Source organism: Henckelia pumila, chromosome 3, assembly GCF_033568475.1.
Source record: "Henckelia pumila isolate YLH828 chromosome 3, ASM3356847v2, whole genome shotgun sequence".
In the NCBI taxonomy this organism is placed as follows: Eukaryota; Viridiplantae; Streptophyta; class Magnoliopsida; order Lamiales; family Gesneriaceae; genus Henckelia; species Henckelia pumila.
In genome coordinates, this window is record NC_133122.1 from 87,045,424 (window position 1) to 87,065,324 (window position 19,901).

At 40.1% G+C, this 19,901-nt stretch overlaps 2 protein-coding genes across 2 annotated transcripts; both read right to left on the minus strand.

The window, feature by feature from the left end:
* Positions 1-396: 396 nt before the first annotated feature.
* On the minus strand, positions 397-17,327 carry LOC140889153 (uncharacterized). The gene is made up of 7 exons (XM_073296861.1): positions 17,019-17,327; positions 16,818-16,944; positions 2,908-3,326; positions 2,470-2,733; positions 2,151-2,296; positions 1,184-1,767; positions 397-452 (listed from the first exon to the last, which is right to left on the minus strand). The coding sequence occupies exons 1-7, from the start codon at positions 17,325-17,327 to the stop codon at positions 397-399; spliced, it is 1,905 nt and encodes a 634-aa protein (XP_073152962.1).
* Positions 17,328-17,378: 51 nt separating this feature from the next.
* On the minus strand, positions 17,379-18,489 carry LOC140889154 (uncharacterized). The gene is made up of 3 exons (XM_073296862.1): positions 17,878-18,489; positions 17,708-17,816; positions 17,379-17,665 (listed from the first exon to the last, which is right to left on the minus strand). Exons 1-3 carry the CDS (start codon positions 18,487-18,489, stop codon positions 17,379-17,381), a joined length of 1,008 nt encoding a protein of 335 aa, XP_073152963.1.
* Positions 18,490-19,901: the final 1,412 nt, after the last annotated feature.

The window sequence follows — 19,901 nt, forward strand, 5'->3', positions numbered from 1 at the left end:
CCTTGAAAACTTTAAACTTCTTCATGGACATTCTTAAAAATAATTAAAATACCAAAATCATGATTTTTAGGACTCAAAAACTCATAAAATGTGGTGGGAAAATCGAGCATGAGGCGCGCCCGCACTGTTATCATTACGCTGCCACCGGCGCGGCCGCACGCACAACCAGCGCGGGCGCGCCGCACCTCGCAAAAGTGCGGGCGCGCTGCTTGGCAGCGCGGGCGTGCCTCCTGTGCGCAGACATGCGTGACTCAGGCGCGGGCGCGCCGTCGCGACTTCTTTTTCCAAAAACTGATCTTTTCTGCTCTTTTTCAAAACCACACTGCTTAGGGACGATTTTCCATCAAAAATACCATTCAATAACATTAAAATTTCAAAATAACTTGTACCAATACATCAAACATTCAAAGATTTTGAGTCAAAAACCTTCATAACTACTTTTACCCAAAAATCTGATATATTGCATTCAAATCTTTCAAAACTCAATAAACATGAACCGAACACATCAGGAATGCTTCACGTACACAATCAAGCAATATACTCATAAAATTTTCAAGAAACATGCATAGATCATCAATCAAACACCTAGGGTTTTACCTTCAAACTACATATATTCTTGAATGGGTTTCAAAATCAGTAAAAACTTGCCTAAATCGTCTGATTGGGATTAACCTGGAGGGAAGAACGATCGAGCCTTGAGAAGTGGAAGAACCCTAGCCTGAAGATCGCAGTGTTCGAGAGAGATTTTGAGAAAAGAAAAGTGAGCGTTCAAAATGAGTGTTCAGAAATAAATTCTGAACGTTTTTCTTTTGTGACTAATGGGCTTCAACACAGCCCATTAGTTACTCTTAAAATCCTTTAAAATTATTTACTCTCCCACTTAAATAAAAATACACTGCATCCCATTAAACTTAATTTAAAATATTTTCTTAACTCGTTTCAAGGCTAGACTCGTTCCTGTGACCCAAGATTAATTTCAACATGAAAACTTTAAAATCATACATATGCTTACAATTTCAGGCATTTAAATTAATCACATAATTAAACATAACAATTAAACATTATAAATAAAATGCATTAAATCATATAATTTAATCAATTAACCATGATTAAGCTAGTGAACTTTTTGGACCTTACAACTCTACCCTCCTTAAATGAATTTCGTCCTCAAAATTCGACTTACCAAACAGTTCAGGATAGCGTGCTCGCATATCCTGCTCGGTTTCCCAGGTAGCTTCCTCAACCAACTGGTTGCTCCATAAGACTTTCACCATTGGAATCTCTCTGTTTCTCAACCTACGAACTTGTCTGTCTAAGATTTGAACATGCATCTCCTCATAGGACAAGTCTGGCGTCCAATCCACTGGCTCATGGCGGATAACATGAGAAGGATTTGCCACATTCTTCCTTAGCATGGAGATATGGAAGACATTGTGAACACCTTCCAAGTTGGGTGGTAGTGCCACTCGGTAAGCTCGAGCCCCAACCTTTTCTAGGATCTCAAAAGGTCCTATATATTTTGGACTTAATTTACCCTTTTTCCCGAATCTCATAATACCTTTCCATGGTGACACCTTTAAAAATACATGGTCACCTACTTCAAACTCCAAATCTCTATGTCGCTGGTCGGCGTAACTTTTCTGTCGACTTTGAGCTGTCAACATTCTGTCTCTGATCTTGGCTATCACATCTACTATTTGGGTCACTATTTTCGGACCCAAAATAGCTCTCTCTCCAAATTCATCCCAGTGTAGGGGATTTCTACACCTTCTCCCATACAACGCCTCATAATGAGCCATGCCAATAGTTGCTTGATAACTATTGTTGTAAGTAACTCCACTAAAGGCAATTTCGATTCCCAATTACCTCCAAAGTCGATCATACAAGCTCTCAACATGTCTTCGAGTATTTGGATCACTCGTTCTGACTGACCATCTGTCTGAGGGTGGAAAGTTGTACTGAAAGCTAGCTTTGTTCCCAATCCTCTATGTAAACTTCCGCAAAAGTTTGAAGTGAATTTAGGGTCTCTGTCAGATACTATCCTCGCTGGTACTCCATGAAATCTGAAAATTTCTCGAATGTACAACTCTGCATACTGATTCATTGAGAAGTTATTCCTGACTGAAATAAAGTGAGCTGACTTAGTTAACCTGTCAACTATCACCCAAATCGAGTTCATCCTTCGCGTTGAAACTGTCAATCCTACCACAAAATCCATGGTGACATCTTCCCACTTCCATGTGGGTATTGGCAATGGTTTCAGGAGTCCTGCCGGTCTCTGATGCTCGATCTTCACCTGCTGGCAAGTCAAAAATTCATTCACAAATTTAACAACATCCCTCTTCATTCCTGGCCACCAATATAAGGATTGCAGATCCTTATACATTTCCGTACTTCTTGGATGAATGGAATACGGAACAGTATGGGCTTCAGTCATCACTTCAACTCTCAGTGAGTCCGGTGATGAACAATTCCATCTTTGACAGTGTACAATGTACCACCCTTAGCTTCATCTATGTTCCTCCACAACGTCAACTGTTCATCAGAAGCTTGGCCTGCACGAATTCTCTGAAGCAAACTAGGTACTACTGTTAAGGATGCTAGAGTGCATACCTCCATTGGTTCGAATACCTCCAACCTCATCCGTTCAATTTCAGCAATCAATTCCTGCTGGACTGTCAATTGGTTCAATGTCGCAGACTTGCGACTCAATGAATCTGCTACAACATTAGCCTTACCCGGATGATAGCTAATGTCACAGTCGTAGTCCTTCACCAATTCCAACCATCGCCTCTGCCTCATATTCAACTCCTTCTGAGTGAAGAAATATTTTAGTCTTTTGTGATCAGTGACAATCTGACACCTTTTGCTGTACAATTAGTGTCTCCAAAGCTTCAAATCAAAAACCACTGCCGCCAATTCAAGATCATGAGTCGGGTAGTTCCTCTCATGAACCTTCAGCTTTCGAGATGCATATGCTATTACTTTATTATCCTGCATCAAAACAGCTCCTAATCCACTCTTAGAAGCATTGGTATAAACCACAAAATGACCCGTGCCTTCGGGAATTGCTAGCACTGGCGCTGACATCAGTCTTTCTTTCAATTCGGCAAAGCTCTTCTCACATTGATCTGACCACACAAACTTCACACCTTTTCGAGTTAAGGAAGTCAGTGGTAGAGCTATCTTAGAGAAGTATTGAATAAATCTCCTGTAGTAGCCTGCTAAACCCAAGAAACTTCGTATTTCTGTAACATTCTTCGGAGCAACCCAATTCCGAACCGCTTCCACCTTAGACGGATCGACCTTAATCCCTTTAGCTGAAACTATATGACCCAAAAATGAAATCAGCTCCAGCCAAAATTCACACTTACTGAATTTAGCATACAACTGCTTTTCTTTCAAAATCTGCAACACTGTAGTCAAGTGCTGACGATGTTCCTCCCTACTGCGAGAATAGATCAATATGTCATCTATGAAGACTATGTTGGAAAACGCGGCGATCAGATCAATCAGAATTGATACCCGGTGCAGCGGAAGTTTAAAAATTTTATATGGAACGATTCCATCATGGGTATCAAAACTTTTACGATTAAATTGTGTGTGTAAAAATTAAATAACAATTATAAATTTTTACCTCCAATCTCGAAGCGAGATTATGGACACCAACAGATTGCTCTGCTCTTGTTGTATATCCCTGGAACTGATGGACGAACTATTCTTCAATCAGGTCCACGAACGGATAATTAATCCCTCTGATAGATTGCACTAGAAAATCTATCAGAAGTTTCTACGAAGAGAATTAATGAATTTGATCCGTTAAACCAGAATGTAATTCAAAATTCACAGGCTGGATTTTCCTGAGCAGAGGGGAGGGGGCGGCCACTGTTAGAGAAAATACTTAGGGTTTTCGAAAATTTGTGACCTGTTGTGTCTTATTTCTGTACTGCAATAACTTATTTATAATGTAGGCCGCTAACAGCTTAGGGCCCATTAGTCATAAGTTCAAGCCCGACAAGCAAAGCCCGCATTTTCAGAAATTAATATAAAATTCATCATGACTCCGATTGATAAACCGATTTCACCAATGTGTACAGAAACCATTTTTGCACCTTTTAAAGTCAAGATAAATTTTTCTGAATCCGAATTCAGTGGTTTCCAAAAATGCCCATACCTATGTCATTTTAGGAAATCTTACTCCTCTACTCTTAAATAAGAAGTCCAACTTCTTTGTTCATTAAATTTAACTCTTTAAATTTAACTATCTCAACGGGGATTAAAAATTCATTACTCTGTGTGACCCTCAATGGTTCAGGGATACAGCTAGCCGTGGGCTCACAACTCCTTGTGACTCAGAACAACAATTTCCGACTTGCCCATCGAATCATGGTAAGAGCGCCTAGCAACATCGCCCCATGATTCCCTAGGTATCACTGATAGTGCCTGCAAGAACCAATAGATTTTGGTTAGCGTACATTACGGTCCCTTCATCCATATATCCCGATCAAATCAACAACCATTGGTAAATCGAGAGTCGTTCGAGATTCGATTACTATGCAATACATCTTGAAGATCAAATAGTGACATCGCATGTGTTACTAAGAAACCATTTCTTAAAACACATCATGTACTCTGGCCAGAGATTCGTCACACTAATATCTCCTCAGATCGCATAGGATATCCACACTCGCAAGTATGTGGTGAATCCTTGACAACAAAGCATCGACTCCTATATGTGTTGTAACTGTACCCAATCCCGACACCTGATGACCCCAATAGAGTCGGTAAACGAGTCAAATCACAGTACTAGCATATAGAGTCTCAATGATGTTTCAAGTAGTAAGGACTAATGGTGTACAACCAAAACCGCGGACTTTATCCACTCGATAAGTGATAACCACTTGGAAAGTCCGGATAGGGTAGTTCGATCATTCATCGTATGAATATCCATTTGCATGCTTCGAACATCTCTATGTTCCTTACCAATGAAACGTGGTACTCTGCATCGCAAATGCTAGTCTCAAACTCGAGCGATCCTTATCCTTATTATCGGATGGCTCAATCGACTAGGAACAGTTTAGAATATACAGTGACTATAAGATGTGTTTCATGATAGACATCTCCATGTTCTACCACATCTTACATACACTATAGTATATTCAAGTTCTTTATCAAAACAACAATAGTATATCACAATATCACAATATGAAGAAAGATAAAGTCATTGCCATTAATAAAAGTGTAAATTATATTAAACAAAAGATTGTTTATACAAAGAGTCATCAAAGCCCTTAGCCACAAGTTGGCTCACCGGGCACCCACTCTTTCAATCTCCCACTTGCCCTATAGCCAACTAATCATACTATGTAGACCCATTGTTTCGCGATGTTTGTCAAATAATGGTCCTGGCAAGGGCTTAGTAAGTGGATCAGCGATATTGTCTGCAGAGGCAACTCTTTCGACAGTGATGTCTCCTCTTTCCACATTCTCCCGGATGATGTGGTATTTCCTCAGTACGTGTTTGGATCTTTGATGAGACCTTGGTTCCTTTGCCTGAGCAACGACACCCGTGTTGTCACAGTACACCGGGACTGGACCAACAACTTCAGGAATGACGCCCAACTCTTGGACGAAATTCCTCATCCAAACGGCCTCTTTAGCAGCAGCTGATGCTGCAATGTATTCTGCCTCAGTGGTAGAATCCGCTGTGGTGTCCTGCTTGGAACTCTTCCAAGAGACAGCACCGCCATTGAGCATGAACACAAATCCAGAGGTTGACTTCGAGTCATCCATGTCACTTTGGAAGCTAGAGTCGGTATAGCCTTCCAATTTTAGTTCTCTTCCTCCATATACCATGAACATATTCTTAGTCCTTCGTAAGTACTTAAGAATGTCCTTCACGGCTTTCCAATGCATTTGACCGGGATTAGCTTGATATCTGCTCGTGACACTCAGAGCAAATGCTACATCCGGTCTGGTAGATATCATCCCATACATGATACTACCTATGGCTGACGCATATGGTACATGTGTCATTTTCTCTATCTCTTCATCCGTCTTGGGACACATAGACTTGGATAGAGAAACTCCATGACACATGGGTAGATGTCCTCTCTTGGACCCATCCATTGAAAACCGTTTCAATATGGTGTCGATGTAGGTTGATTGAGTGAGTCCTATCATTCTCTTAGATCTATCTCTATAGATCTGTATCCCTAGAATGTAGGATGCCTCACCCAAATCCTTCATCGAAAATCTACCTGATAACCATATCTTCGTTGACTGCAACATCCCTACATCATTCCCAATGAGTAGGATGTCATCAACATAAAGTACTAAGAATGTCACCGCATCCTTAACTACTTTCTTGTACACGCAAGGTTCCTCCGGGTTCTTGATGAAACCAAAATCTTTAATTGTTTCATCAAATTTCTGGTTCCAACTTCTTGATGCTTGTTTTAGACCATAAATTGATCTCTGAAGCTTGCATACCTTATGCTCGCTTCCCATGGATGTGAACCCCTCAGGCTGCTTCATATAGATTTCTTCCTTAATGTCTCCATTAAGAAAAGCAGTCTTCACATCCATTTGCCATATCTCATAGTCATACCATGCAGCTATGGCAATAAGGATTCTTATGGACTTGAACATAGCAACTGGTGAAAAGGTTTCATCATAGTCAACTCCTTGCCTTTGAGTATAACCTTTCGCCACCAATCGCGCCTTGTAGGTCAATACCTTACCATCAGGCCCAAGCTTTCTTTTGTAGATCCATTTACACCCTATTGGAACAATTCCATCGGGAGGATCTACCAAAGACCAAACTTGGTTTGTATGCATCGAATCCAATTCTGACTGCATAGCTTCAAGCCATAAATTCGAATCCGCATCAGAAATTGCTTCCTTGAAGTTTCTTGGATCACATCCAATGTCGGGTTCATCTTGATCCCCTTCAAGAAGAAGACCATATCGAATAGGAGGTCTAGAAGTCCTCTCGGATCTTCTAGGTTCAGGCGTGTCCAGCAATGGTTCCTGAGGTGTAGGATCGTTATTTTGTATTTCGGGTTCTTCTCGAACTTCTTCGAGTTCCATCATCTCGCCTTTCTTATCCAATAAGAACTCCTTCTCCAAGAAGGTGGCATTCCTAGAAACAAACACCTTTGTTTCAGCAGGATAATAGAAATAATATCCGATTGAATTCTTCGGATACCCTACAAAATAACATAAGCTGGATCGACTATCCAACTTATCTCCCACTGTCCGCTTCACGTAAGCAGGACATCCCCAAATCCTCAAGTACGAATACTTAGGAGCTTTGCCATTCCATAACTCGTATGGTGTTTTGTCCACTGCTTTAGTGTGGACGTTGTTCAACAACAATACCGCCGTTTCAAGCGCATAGCCCCAAAACGAAGGTGGAAGCTCAGTGAAGCTCATCATAGATCGAACCATGTCCAACAAAGTTCGATTACGACGTTCCGATACACCATTAAGCTGTGGTGTCATAGGAGGAGTCCACTGAGAGAGAATCCCATTCTCTTTCAGATAGTCCAAAAACTCGGTACTCAAGTATTCTCCACCTCGATCCGATCGAAGTGCCTTAATACTTTTACCTAGCTTGTTTTCTACTTCAGCCTTGAACTCTTTGAACTTTTCAAATGCTTCAGACTTATATTTCATTAAATATAAATACCCATACCTTGAATAATCATCAGTAAAGGTAATGAAGTAGGTGTGGCCATGTTGAGTCCCTACTCTAAATGGACCACAAACATCTGTATGGATCAAATCCAACAGATTCTGACTACGCTCAGGTTTCCCCTTAAAAGGAGATTTAGTCATTTTTCCTTTTAGGCAGGATTCACAAGTAGGTAGAGAGTTAATATCAGACATATCAAACATGCCCTCTCCCACTAGCTTGTTCATCCTCTTTGAGGAAATATGACCTAGCCTAGCGTGCCAAAGGTTTGCCGGGTTTTGACTATCGATTTTCCTTTTGTTTGTTGTAGCCGGTTTATCAAAATAATTAATTGGAACGTCTTTTAGTTTTAAATTGTATAGATCGTTTTCAAGTTGTCCATTTCCAATTAAACATTCATTCTTGTAAATATTGCAAATCCCATTCACAAAATTACAAGAATAACCATCTCTATCAAGCATAGAAATAGAAATAATGTTTTTAATTAAATCTGGCACAAATAAAACATCTCTCAACAATAATTTAAAACCATTCTGCAAAATCAAACAAACATCTCCAATGGCCGTAGCTTCAACTCTGGAACCATTCCCGAGCCTCAGCTGGGTCTCACCCATTCTAAGCCTGCGACTTCTTGTCATCACCTGCAAATCATTGCAAATGTGAGATCCACATCCGGTATCCAATACCCAAGAAGTTGTATTAAGTGACATGTTTATTTCGATATAGAACATACCCTTTGCAGTTCCCAACTGCTCAAGATACTCCTTGCAGTTGCGCTTCCAATGACCCGGCTTCTTGCAGTAATGGCAAACATCCTTGGATTTTCCATTGTTTGAAGCCTTTGTCTTTTGCTTCTTCTCGTGTTCCACTTTCTTGGGTGGGGCAGAACGTTTCTTGCCCTTCATACTTGGCCCCTTCTTAGCAGAAGATGAGGAGCCCACCAAGAAAGCTGGCTTATCCTTCTTAAGTGTGGATTCATATGTAACGAGCATATTGACCATCTCTTCAAGGGTGGCCTCTATCTTGTTCATATTAAAATTTATCACGAATCCATCAAATGAAGAAGGAAGAGATAGAAGCAGCAAGTCCACATTGAGTTCATGCTCCAACACCAAATCAAGGGTCGCTAACTTCTGTATGAGCCAAATCACTCGTACCCCATGATCACGGACCGAAGTCCCTTCACGCATGCGGCACGTCATCAACTCCTTAACAGTAGAGAACCTTTCAGCCCTCGACTGAGCCCCAAAAAGTTCCTTGAGTTGCGTATGAATGTCAGCAGCATTCACCGTGTCCTCAAATCGCCTCTGGAGTTCATCAGACATCGAGGCTTGCATATAGCATTTGGTCTTGATGTCATGGTCACACCATGCATCAAGTTTGGCCAATTCCTCCGGACTTATGTCAGCTGGTGCTTCCTTCGGAGGTGCTTTCTCTAACACGTAGAGCATTTTCTCCGAAGTTAAGACAATCTTCAACTTCCGGAACCATTCCGTATAGTTGGTGCCAGTCAGCTTGTTTTGTTCGAGGATCGAGAATAAAGGATTTCGCGAATTCATTGTATGAAATACTGAAAAGGAAAACAGACATATATCAATGATTGTTTAACAATTTACTAAGACATAAAATAGGCGAATTTAATTTTATGAATCTCACTCCCACTATTTTAACGATTTCACCACCCTCTAGTGAAAACGGGAAACTTTTTCCTTAGTGAGAACATGGAGTCCAATTGACAAACTTATGGTCCCGAATAATATCAGCCAACCATAATTCTCAAAAGGTAGAGCCCAATTGCTTCCAAAGCAACCCCCATGTATTTACCTCATGTCCAATAAGGGCCCAATAATATGACGCCGTTTAAAGTGACATGTCAAGATGACCCATCAATATTAAGTTGTGATGGACGGTCGCCATGTGGATCCCCCAATAATATGAGCCGATCCCATGGGAGTTCCACCCAACTTACAACATTTGTCGATCCAATGTACAGCTTTCCGACGGACGGGCCCCCCCAATAATATGAGCCGGACCGTATCCGCGGGTAGCATCACATACATTGACCGTTGATGGAAGGTAGGAACATTTAAACAATATTTAAATTTCCTTTATTTATCTTGATATAAATTTTAAATCATATTTAAAATGAGGGATTTTTAATTATAAAAATATTTGTCTCATCATATTTAATTTATTGCATGCATTGCCGGATTCACGCAATTTATGTCTAAACATGCATACAATCATAATATCACATATTATATAGGATGATCGATTCCATTTCTAATTGACCCGTGGTTGCCAATCACGGGTCTTAGTCCAATCCTAGGTAATATGCAGTATGCAAATGCAATCCTATTACATATGCTTCCAATTTACATTTCTTCAGTCTTCATTGTCTGCTGGGCCCACCATCTTCAAATCTTGATCTCCCACTAAATCTAATGTATTTACAATAAATAACAATGACAAGTAGGGGATACATTTTTAGGGGGTGGGAACGGGCTATAAACCAAGCCCACTTTTATTACATATGACATTCATATCAGGCCATAAACCAGGCCCATTAATAAAACCAACAATAATAAAGACAAAATGTAAATCCCTAACATACACCTACAAAATTGGTCATGGCAATCGATCATCCTTATCCAATAACATTTAATTCAAAATTAATTTATTGGATAACATGCTGTGGCAATTCAAATTTAAACAAGATAAAATCATATTTTATATATAAAATCTCATTTCACATATAAAATCATATTTTATCTCTATATCAAATAAAATCATATTTTATCTATAAAATCCAATTTTACAAATAAAATCATATTTTACTTAATATATCATAAGATCATATCTTATCATCAATTGTACCAAAATAATTGATTTCAAAATTCAATTTACGGATAAAATATTAAAATTTTCCAAAAATTCAAATTTATCCAAAATCAATTTTAAAATTTACGGACTCGAAGAATTCGATCCGAAATCTCGTGAACCAATCAAAAACAATTTTTGACCGGACCAAAAATAAAATTTTAAATATTAAAATTAATTTTTAAATAAAAAATATAATTTTTTCCCGCGGGCCGCCCGGGACACTCCCGGGCCGGCCCGCACCCGGGGCGCGGGCCGGGGGCAGCCCGGCTGCCCCCTTAGGGCAGCGCCTGGCGCCGCCCCTGGGCGGCGCCGTGCGCTGCCCTCGGCGCCGCCCTGCGCAGCGCCGAGCGCCGCCCCTGGGCAGCGCCGAGCGCTGCCCTGCGCAGCGCCCAGCGCTGCCCTGGGCGGCACCGTGCGCCGCCCTGGGCGGCGACGGTCGCCGCCTTGGGCGGCGCCGTGCGCCCCCTTTGGGCGGCGCCGTGCGCCGCCCGGGGCAGCAACAATTGCTGCCCCACCGGGCAGCGATCCAATCGCTGCCCGGGTTTTGCCCCGAAAAAAATTTTTTATTTAAAAATATTTATTTTGTTTTCCAAAAACCGAGATTCAAAAATTTTGTACAATTGATTAATTTAATCGTTTGATCTGAGCAACCTGGCTTTGATACCATTGTTGGAAAACTGGCGAGTTCCCAGACCAATCACGATTGATACCCGGTGCAGCGGAAGTTTAAAATTTTTATCATGGAACGTTTCCATGGTGTGGGTATCAACCGTTCATCGATTGAATTACTGTGTGTGTAAAATTCAAATAACAATTATTAAATTTTACCTCAAATCTCGCAACGAGATTAATGGACACCAACAGAACAATTCTGCTCTTGTTGTCTCTCCCTGGAACCGATGAACGCCTTCAATCAGGTCCACGAACAGAGGTTTAATCCCTCTGATAGATTGCACTAGAAAATCTATCAGAAGTTTTCTGCGAAGAGAATACACGAATTTGATTCGTTATTCCTTACTGCGATTCAAAATCACAGACCGGAATTTTCTCGGGCAGAGGGAGGGAGAGGCGGCCGAAAACGTTTTTGAGAGGGGCTAGGGTTTCGAAAATCCTGTCTCAAAATTATGACCTGTTCTGTCTAATTTTTGTACTGAAATAACTTATTTATAATGCAGGCCACTAACACCTTAGGGCCCATTATTCATAAGCTGGGGCCCGACAAGCAAAGCCCACTCGTTCAGAAATTAATATAAAATTCATCGTGACTCCGATTGATGAAACGATTTCACCAATGTGCACAGAAACCATTTCTGCACGTTTTAAAGTCAAAATAAATTTTCCTGAATCCGAATTCAGTGGTTTCCAAAAATGTCCATCCCTATGTCATTTTAGGAAATCCTACTCCCTTACTCTTATTTAAGAAGTCCAACTCCTTAGTTCATTAAATTTAACTCTTTAAATTTAACTATCTCAACGGGGATTAAAACTCCATTACACTGTGTGACCCTCAATGGTTCAGGGATACAGCTAGCCGTGGGCTCACAACTCCTTGTGACTCGGAACAACACTTTCCGACTTGCCCAACGAATCATGGTAAAGCGCCTAGCAACATCGCCCCATGATTCCCTAGGTATCACTGATAGTGCCTACAAGAACCAGTAGATTTTGGTTAACGTACAGTACGGTCCCTTCATCCATATATCCCGATCGAATCAACAACCATTGGTATATCGAGAGTCGCTCAAGATTCGATAACTATGCAATACATCTTGAAGATCAAATTAGTGACATCGCATGTGCTACTAAGAAACCATTTCTTAAATCACATCAATTACTCTGGCCAGAGATTTATCACACTAATATCTCCTCAGATCGCATAGGATATCCACACTCGCAAGTATGTGGTGAATCCTTGACAACAATGCATTGACTCCTATATGTGTCGTAACTGTACCCAATCTCGACACCTGATGACCCCCATAGAGTCGGTAAACGAGTCAAAGCACAGCACTAGCATATAGAGTCTCCATGATGTTTCAAGTCGTAAGGACTAATGGTGTACAACCAAAACCGCGGACTTTATCCACTCGATAAGTGATAACCACTTGGAAAGTCCGGATAGGGTAGTTCGATTATTCATCCTATGAATATCCATTTGCATGCTTCGAACATCTCCATGTTCCCTACCAATGAAACGTGGTACTCCGCATCGCAAATGCTAGTCTCAAACTCGAGCGATCCTTATCCTTATTATCGGACGGCTCAATCGACTAGGAACGGTTTTAGAATATACAGTGACTATAAGATGTATTTCATGATAGACATCTCCATGTTCTACCACATCTTACATACACTATAGTATATTCAAGGTCTTTATCAAAACAACAATAGTATATCACAATATAACAATATGAAGTAATATAAAGTCATTGCCATAAAAGTGTAAATAATATTAAACAAAAGATTGTTTATACAAAGAGTCATCAAAGCCCATAGCCAAACAGTTGGCTCACTGGGCACCCACTCTTACAATTTACTAAGACATAAAATAGGCGAAATTTATTTTATGAATCTCACTCCCACTATTTTAACGATTTCACTACCCTCTAATGAAAACGGGAAACTGTTTTTCTTAGTGAGAACATGGAGTCCAATTGACAAACTATGGTCCCGAATAATATCAGCCAACCTTAATTTTCAAAAGGTAGAGCCCAATTGCTTCCAAAGCAACCTCCACGTTTTTACCTCATGTCCAATAAGGGCCCAATAATATGACGCCGTTTATTGTGACATGTCAAGATGACCCATCAATATTAAGTTGTGATGGACGGTCGCCATGTGGATCCCCCAATAATATGAGCCGATCCCATGGGAGTTCCACCCAACTTACAACATGTGTCGATCCAATGTACAGCTTTCCGACGAACGGGCCCCCCCAATAATATGAGCCGGACCATATCCGCGGGTAGCATCTCATACATTGATCGTTGATGGAAGGTAAGAACATTTAAACAAATTTAAATTTCCTTTATTTATCTTGATATCAATTTTAAATCATATTTAAAATGAGGGATTTTATTTTTGAAAATTTGTCTCATCATTTTTAAAATTTTGTATGCTTGTCGGATTCACACAATTTTGTCTAAAACATGCATACAACAATAATATCACATATTATATAGGATGATCGATTCCATTTCTAATCGACCCGTGGTTGCCAATCACGAGTCTTAGTCCAATCCTAGGTTATATGCAGTATGCAATGCAATCCTATTACATTGTGCTTCCAATTTACATTTCTTCTGTCTTTATTGTCTGCTGGGCCCACCTCCGTCTTCAAATCTTCATCTCCCACTAAATCTAATGTATTTACAATAAATAACAATGACAAGTAGGGGATACATTTTTAAGGGGTGGGAACGGGCCATAAACAAAGCCCACTTTTATTACATATGACAATTCATATTGGGCCATAAATCAGGCCCATTAATAAATCCAACAACAATAAAAACAAATGTAAATTCCTAACATACACCTACAAAATTGGTCATGGCAATCGATCATCCTTATCCAATAACATTTAATTCAAAATTAATTTATTGGATAACATGCAATGGCAATTTAAATTTAAAAGGATAAAGTCATATTCCATATGTAAAATCTTATTTTACATACAAAATCATATTTTATCTTTTTATCAAATAAAATCATATTTTATCTATAAAATCCAATTTTATACATAAAATCATATTTTACTCAATATATCTATAAGATCATATCTTATCATCAATTGTACCAAAAGTAATTAATTTCAAAATTCAATTTAACGGATAAAATATTTAAATTTTCCAAAAATTCAAATTTATCCAAAAATCAATTTTAAAATTTTCGAACTCGAACAATTCGATCCAACGCCTCGTGGACCAATCAAAAACAATTTTCGATCGGACCAAAAATAGAATTTTAACATATTAAAATTTAATTTAAAATTAAAAAATTAATTTTTCCGCGGGCCGCCCGGGACACTCCCGGGCTGCCCGCGCCCCAAAGGGCTCGGGCCGGGCAGCCCGGCTGCCCCCCCTGGGCAGCGATCCAATCGCTGCCCGGGTTTTAACCGAAATTTTTTTTTTATTTTTTAAAATATTTATTTTGTTTCAAAAACCGAGGCTTAAAATTTTTTTTGTACAATCGATTAATTTAATCGCTTGATCTGAGCAACCTGGCTCTGATACCACTGTTGGAAAACGCGGCGATCAGATCAATCAGAATTGATACCCGGTGCAGCGGAAGTTTAAAAATTTTATATGGAACGATTCCATCATGGGTATCAAAACTTTTACGATTAAATTGTGTGTGTAAAAATTAAATAACAATTATAAATTTTTACCTCCAATCTCGAAGCGAGATTATGGACACCAACAGATTGCTCTGCTCTTGTTGTATATCCCTGGAACTGATGGACGAACTGTTCTTCAATCAGGTCCACGAACGGATAATTAATCCCTCTGATACATTGCACTAGAAAATCTATCAGAAGTTTCTACGAAGAGAATTAACGAATTTGATCCGTTAAACCAGACTGTAATTCAAAATTCACAGGCTGGATTTTCCTGAGCAGAGGGGAGGGGGCGGCCACTGTTAGAGAAAATACTTAGGGTTTTCGAAAATTTGTGACCTGTTGTGTCTTATTTCTGTACTGCAATAACTTATTTATAATGTAGGCCGCTAACAGCTTAGGGCCCATTAGTCATAAGTTCAAGCCCGACAAACAAAGCCCGCATGTTCAGAAATTAATATAAAATTCATCATGACTCCGATTGATAAACCGATTTCACCAATGTGTACAGAAACCATTTCTGCACCTTTTAAAGTCAAGATAAATTTTTCTGAATCCGAATTCAGTGGTTTCCAAAAATGCCCAACCCTATGTCATTTTAGGAAATCTTACTCCTCTAATCTTAAATAAGAAGTCCAACTTTTTTGTTCATTAAATTTAACTCTTTAAATTTAACTATCTCAACGGGAATTAAAAATCCATTACTCTGTGTGACCCTCAATGGTTCAGGGATACAGCTAGCCGTGGGCTCACAACTCCTTGTGACTCGGAACAACAATTTCCGACTTGCCCATCGAATCATGGTAAGAGTGCCTAGCAACATCGCCCCATGATTCCCTAGGTATCACTGATAGTGCCTGCAAGAACCAATAGATTTTGGTTAGCGTACATTACGGTCCCTTCATCCATATATCCCGATCGAATCAACAACCATTGGTAAATCGAGAGTCGTTCGAGATTCGATAACTATGCAATACATCTTGAAGATCAAATAGTGACATCGCATGTGTTACTAAGAAACCATTTCTTAAAACACATCATGTACTCTGGCCAGAGATTCGTCACACTAATATCTCCTCAGATCGCATAGGATATCCACACTCGCAAGTATGTGGTGAATCCTTGACAACAAAGCATCGACTCCTATATGTGTTGTAACTATACCCAATCCCGACACCTGATGACCCCAATAGAGTCGGTAAATGAGTCAAAGCACAGTACTAGCATATAGAGTCTCAATGATGTTTCAAGTAGTAAGGACTAATGGTGTACAACCAAAACCGCGGACTTTATCCACTCGATAAGTGATAACCACTTGGAAAGTCCGGATAGGGTAGTTCGATCATTCATCGTATGAATATCCATTTGCATGCTTCGAACATCTCTATGTTCCTTACCAATGAAACGTGGTACTCTGCATCGCAAATGCTAGTCTCAAACTCGAGCGATCCTTATCCTTATTATCGGACGGCTCAATCGAATAGGAACAGTTTAGAATATACAGTGACTATAAGATGTGTTTCATGATAGACATCTCCATGTTCTACCACATCTTACATACACTATAGTATATTCAAGGTCTTTATCAAAAAAACAATAGTATATCACAATATCACAATATGAAGAAAGATAAAGTCATTGCCATTAATAAAAGTGTAAATTATATTAAACAAAAGATTGTTTATACAAAGAGTCATCAAAGCCCTTAGCCACAAGTTGGCTCACCGGGCACCCACTCTTTCAGACTATGACAAACTGATCCAAGAAAGGTTAAAACACCCTGTTCATCAAATCCATGAACACAGCTGGTGCATTGGTCAACCCAAACGGCATTACAAAGAACTCGTAGTGGCCATAGCGAGTCCTAAATGCTGTCTTCTGCACATCTGCATCTCTTACCTTCAGTTGATGGTAACCTGATCATAGATCGATTTTTGAGAACACCTCTGCCCCTTGCAATTGGTCGAACAAGTCGTCTATTCTGGGCATGGGATATCTGTTCTTCACTGTAACTCGGTTCAGCTCTCTATAGTCAATGCACAATCTCATTGACCCATCTTTCTTCTTGACGAACAACACCGGTGCACCCCAAGGCGATACACTCGGTCTGATGAACCCCTTATCTAGCAACTCTTGCAACTGATCCTTTAATTCTTTCATCTCGGTCGGTGCCAATCTGTATGGTGCCTTAGAAGCTGGCTTAGTTTCAGGCAACAATTCTATCCCAAATTCGACTTTCCTGACTGGAGGCAATCCCGCAACATCATCGGGAAAGACTTCCGGAAAATCTTTCACTACCTCCACTTCCCCAAGTTTCGGTCGCTGTACCTCCAGATCACCAATTAGACTCGCAAGAAATCCTGTACATCCATTACTCAATAATTTCCAGACTGTTCCTACAGAAATCATACCTGGTGCGCTCTTCTTAGACGTAGTGCGGAACACCAACGATTTCCCGTTCTAATCTTTCACAGAGACAGTTTTCCGTTTGCAGTCAATAATAACCTCATGTCGAGTCAACCAGTCCATCCCAAAAATTGCATCGAAATCCACGATTATCAAAACAATAAAATCTGCACACAAAACTAGACTCTGCATCTGAACCTTGCAATTTCTTACCACACTACTACTTTTCAGTTCTTCTCCTGAGGGTAACGACACACAAAATTCCGAAATAGATTCATCCGGCAAGACCCTCAATTTCATCATAAAACTAATAGACATAAAAGAGTGCGTAGCTCCTGTATCTATCAACATGAATGCAGGTAAACCAGCAATACAAATCATACCTGAGACAATTGCAGAATCTGGGTCAACCTGATCGTGAGTCATAGCAAACACTCTTCCCTTGACAGGCTCCTTTGACTGCGGGCAGTCTTTGGCAAAATGCACTGGCCTCTTGCAGAGAAAACAAGTATTGGTCACAAGAATGCATTGACCGAAGTGTGATTTCCCACACTTCTGACAGATAGGTGCATTCGCCGGCCTTGGAGCATTGGCGTTCGGTTGATTCTGTCCCTGAGGTTCGCGCCTGATTGGGGTTTTGGCGCTGCTGCTGTTGCATTCTCCTTTGAGCTGGAGCTTGATACGGCCTCTTCTGACTAAACCCTTGCTGCTCTCTCCCTTGGTAACTAGTCCTCTTCTCTTGCGATTCTTTGATAATATCATTCCTGTCTTTTTCTGACAACATAGCCTCATCCACTGTTGCTCGGTACCTTTGTGCCCTACTCAATCTGACATCTCTTCGAATAGTGGCATTCAGTCCCTCTGTGAAATGCTTCAACTCCTCTGCAACATTTCCCGAAATCATGGGCACAAAGTACCTCCCTCTCTCAAACTTCTTCACATACTCGGCAATGGACATGCTCCCTTGGCAGAGCTCCAAAAATTCTCTAGCAAGTCTAGTCCTGGTGCTGATAGTGAAATATTTTCCATAGAACACATCTTTGAATCCATTCCAAGTCAACGTAGTCATATCCACAGCAGAACGGGCTCCCTGCCACCAAACCCGTGCATCATCACGGAACATAAAGATGGAACACCTTACACGGTCTGCATCAGTGAGCTGCATGTAGGCAAAAATAGTCTCCACTGACTGCACTCATTCCTCGGCTACAAGGGGATCAGCCCCTCCTTTGAACTCCTGTGGCCCTAGATCCTTTAACTGTTTAAAGATCGGATTAGTTAATAGCGGCTGATTGTTGTTCCGTCCTCCCGCTTGTGCTTGGATTAACTGTTGAATCTGTTCCCCTTGGGCTCTACTCTGCTCTTGCAACAGAGTCACCAACCCAGCCAAAAACTGGTTGTTCTGATTGTCCTCATTGTTCGGATTCCTACGGTTAGCCATGATCCTGATGTCCATACAGTCCACATGCTTAATTACGTTATTTAAACATAACATCCTACTCAATAGGCATACACTATAAATCAAAAACATTATCATGCATCTTAAACAATCAATAACATAAAACTTACAAACATGAAGACGAAGCATAGGGTCATGGCGAGAATGCATGTGTGCGACAAACCCAGAGCGAACTGCTCTGATACCAAGCTGTAACGTCCCAATTTCACAATCAAAGCGTTACTCAAACATACATACTTAAATTTTGTAAAAATAAAAATTTTGCGAAAGCATCATCTTCTTTATTAAAAGGAGCATATAAAAATTGCACATAATAAAATAGTATCTAAAAATGTTTGCCAAACATGGCCAACAACTAAAGAAAATTAAACTTGTTTGCCTCTCATCAAATAAAAAAAATAAAACAAATGTTTTTAAAAAATATCCCAAGCTAAAGCTTTCACACTCATGCATTGCCCGTTGGACCGAACCCGGCCTCTTCTTCATGCCCGGTCACATAATCATCAATATAAGCATCCACATCATCGTTACCTGCACCATTCAAGTATAGTGAGTCGAAAGACTCAGCAAGAACAGACAGAAAAAGGATTTTCTACTTTAAAAGAAAAACATTAACTTAAACTTTCATGCAATAAACATAACTTTGATTTAGCCATAACATAAAAATATTTGAGGTGATGAAGTATGAGTAGTGTGGTAACCCTCATAACGAGTCATTCATGGTTTCCTGTTGATCAACAAGCATATGACATTACGCCCGTAAACTTTCATTCTTTGGATAGCCGCTTCGGCGCTCATCCCGAAGTGCATACCCCATATAACCATCCCGTGAGCCATGTTTGGAAAGCCGCTTCGGAGCTCATCCCGAAGTGCATACCCCATATAATCACCACAAGACGCATAATTCATCAAAATATTTTTCATGTATCATATCATTCATCTTATCAAACCATATCATATCATTTTCATATACCTCGTAACATGCTCATAAAATTTCTCGTGATGCTACATGTTTAAATTCCTTCAAAACATTTCATGAGAAATTAGCTTTAATGAGAAAATCACACAATCATGCAATACATAACTTGACCGATCCACGTGAGGTATTCCGTCCGTTT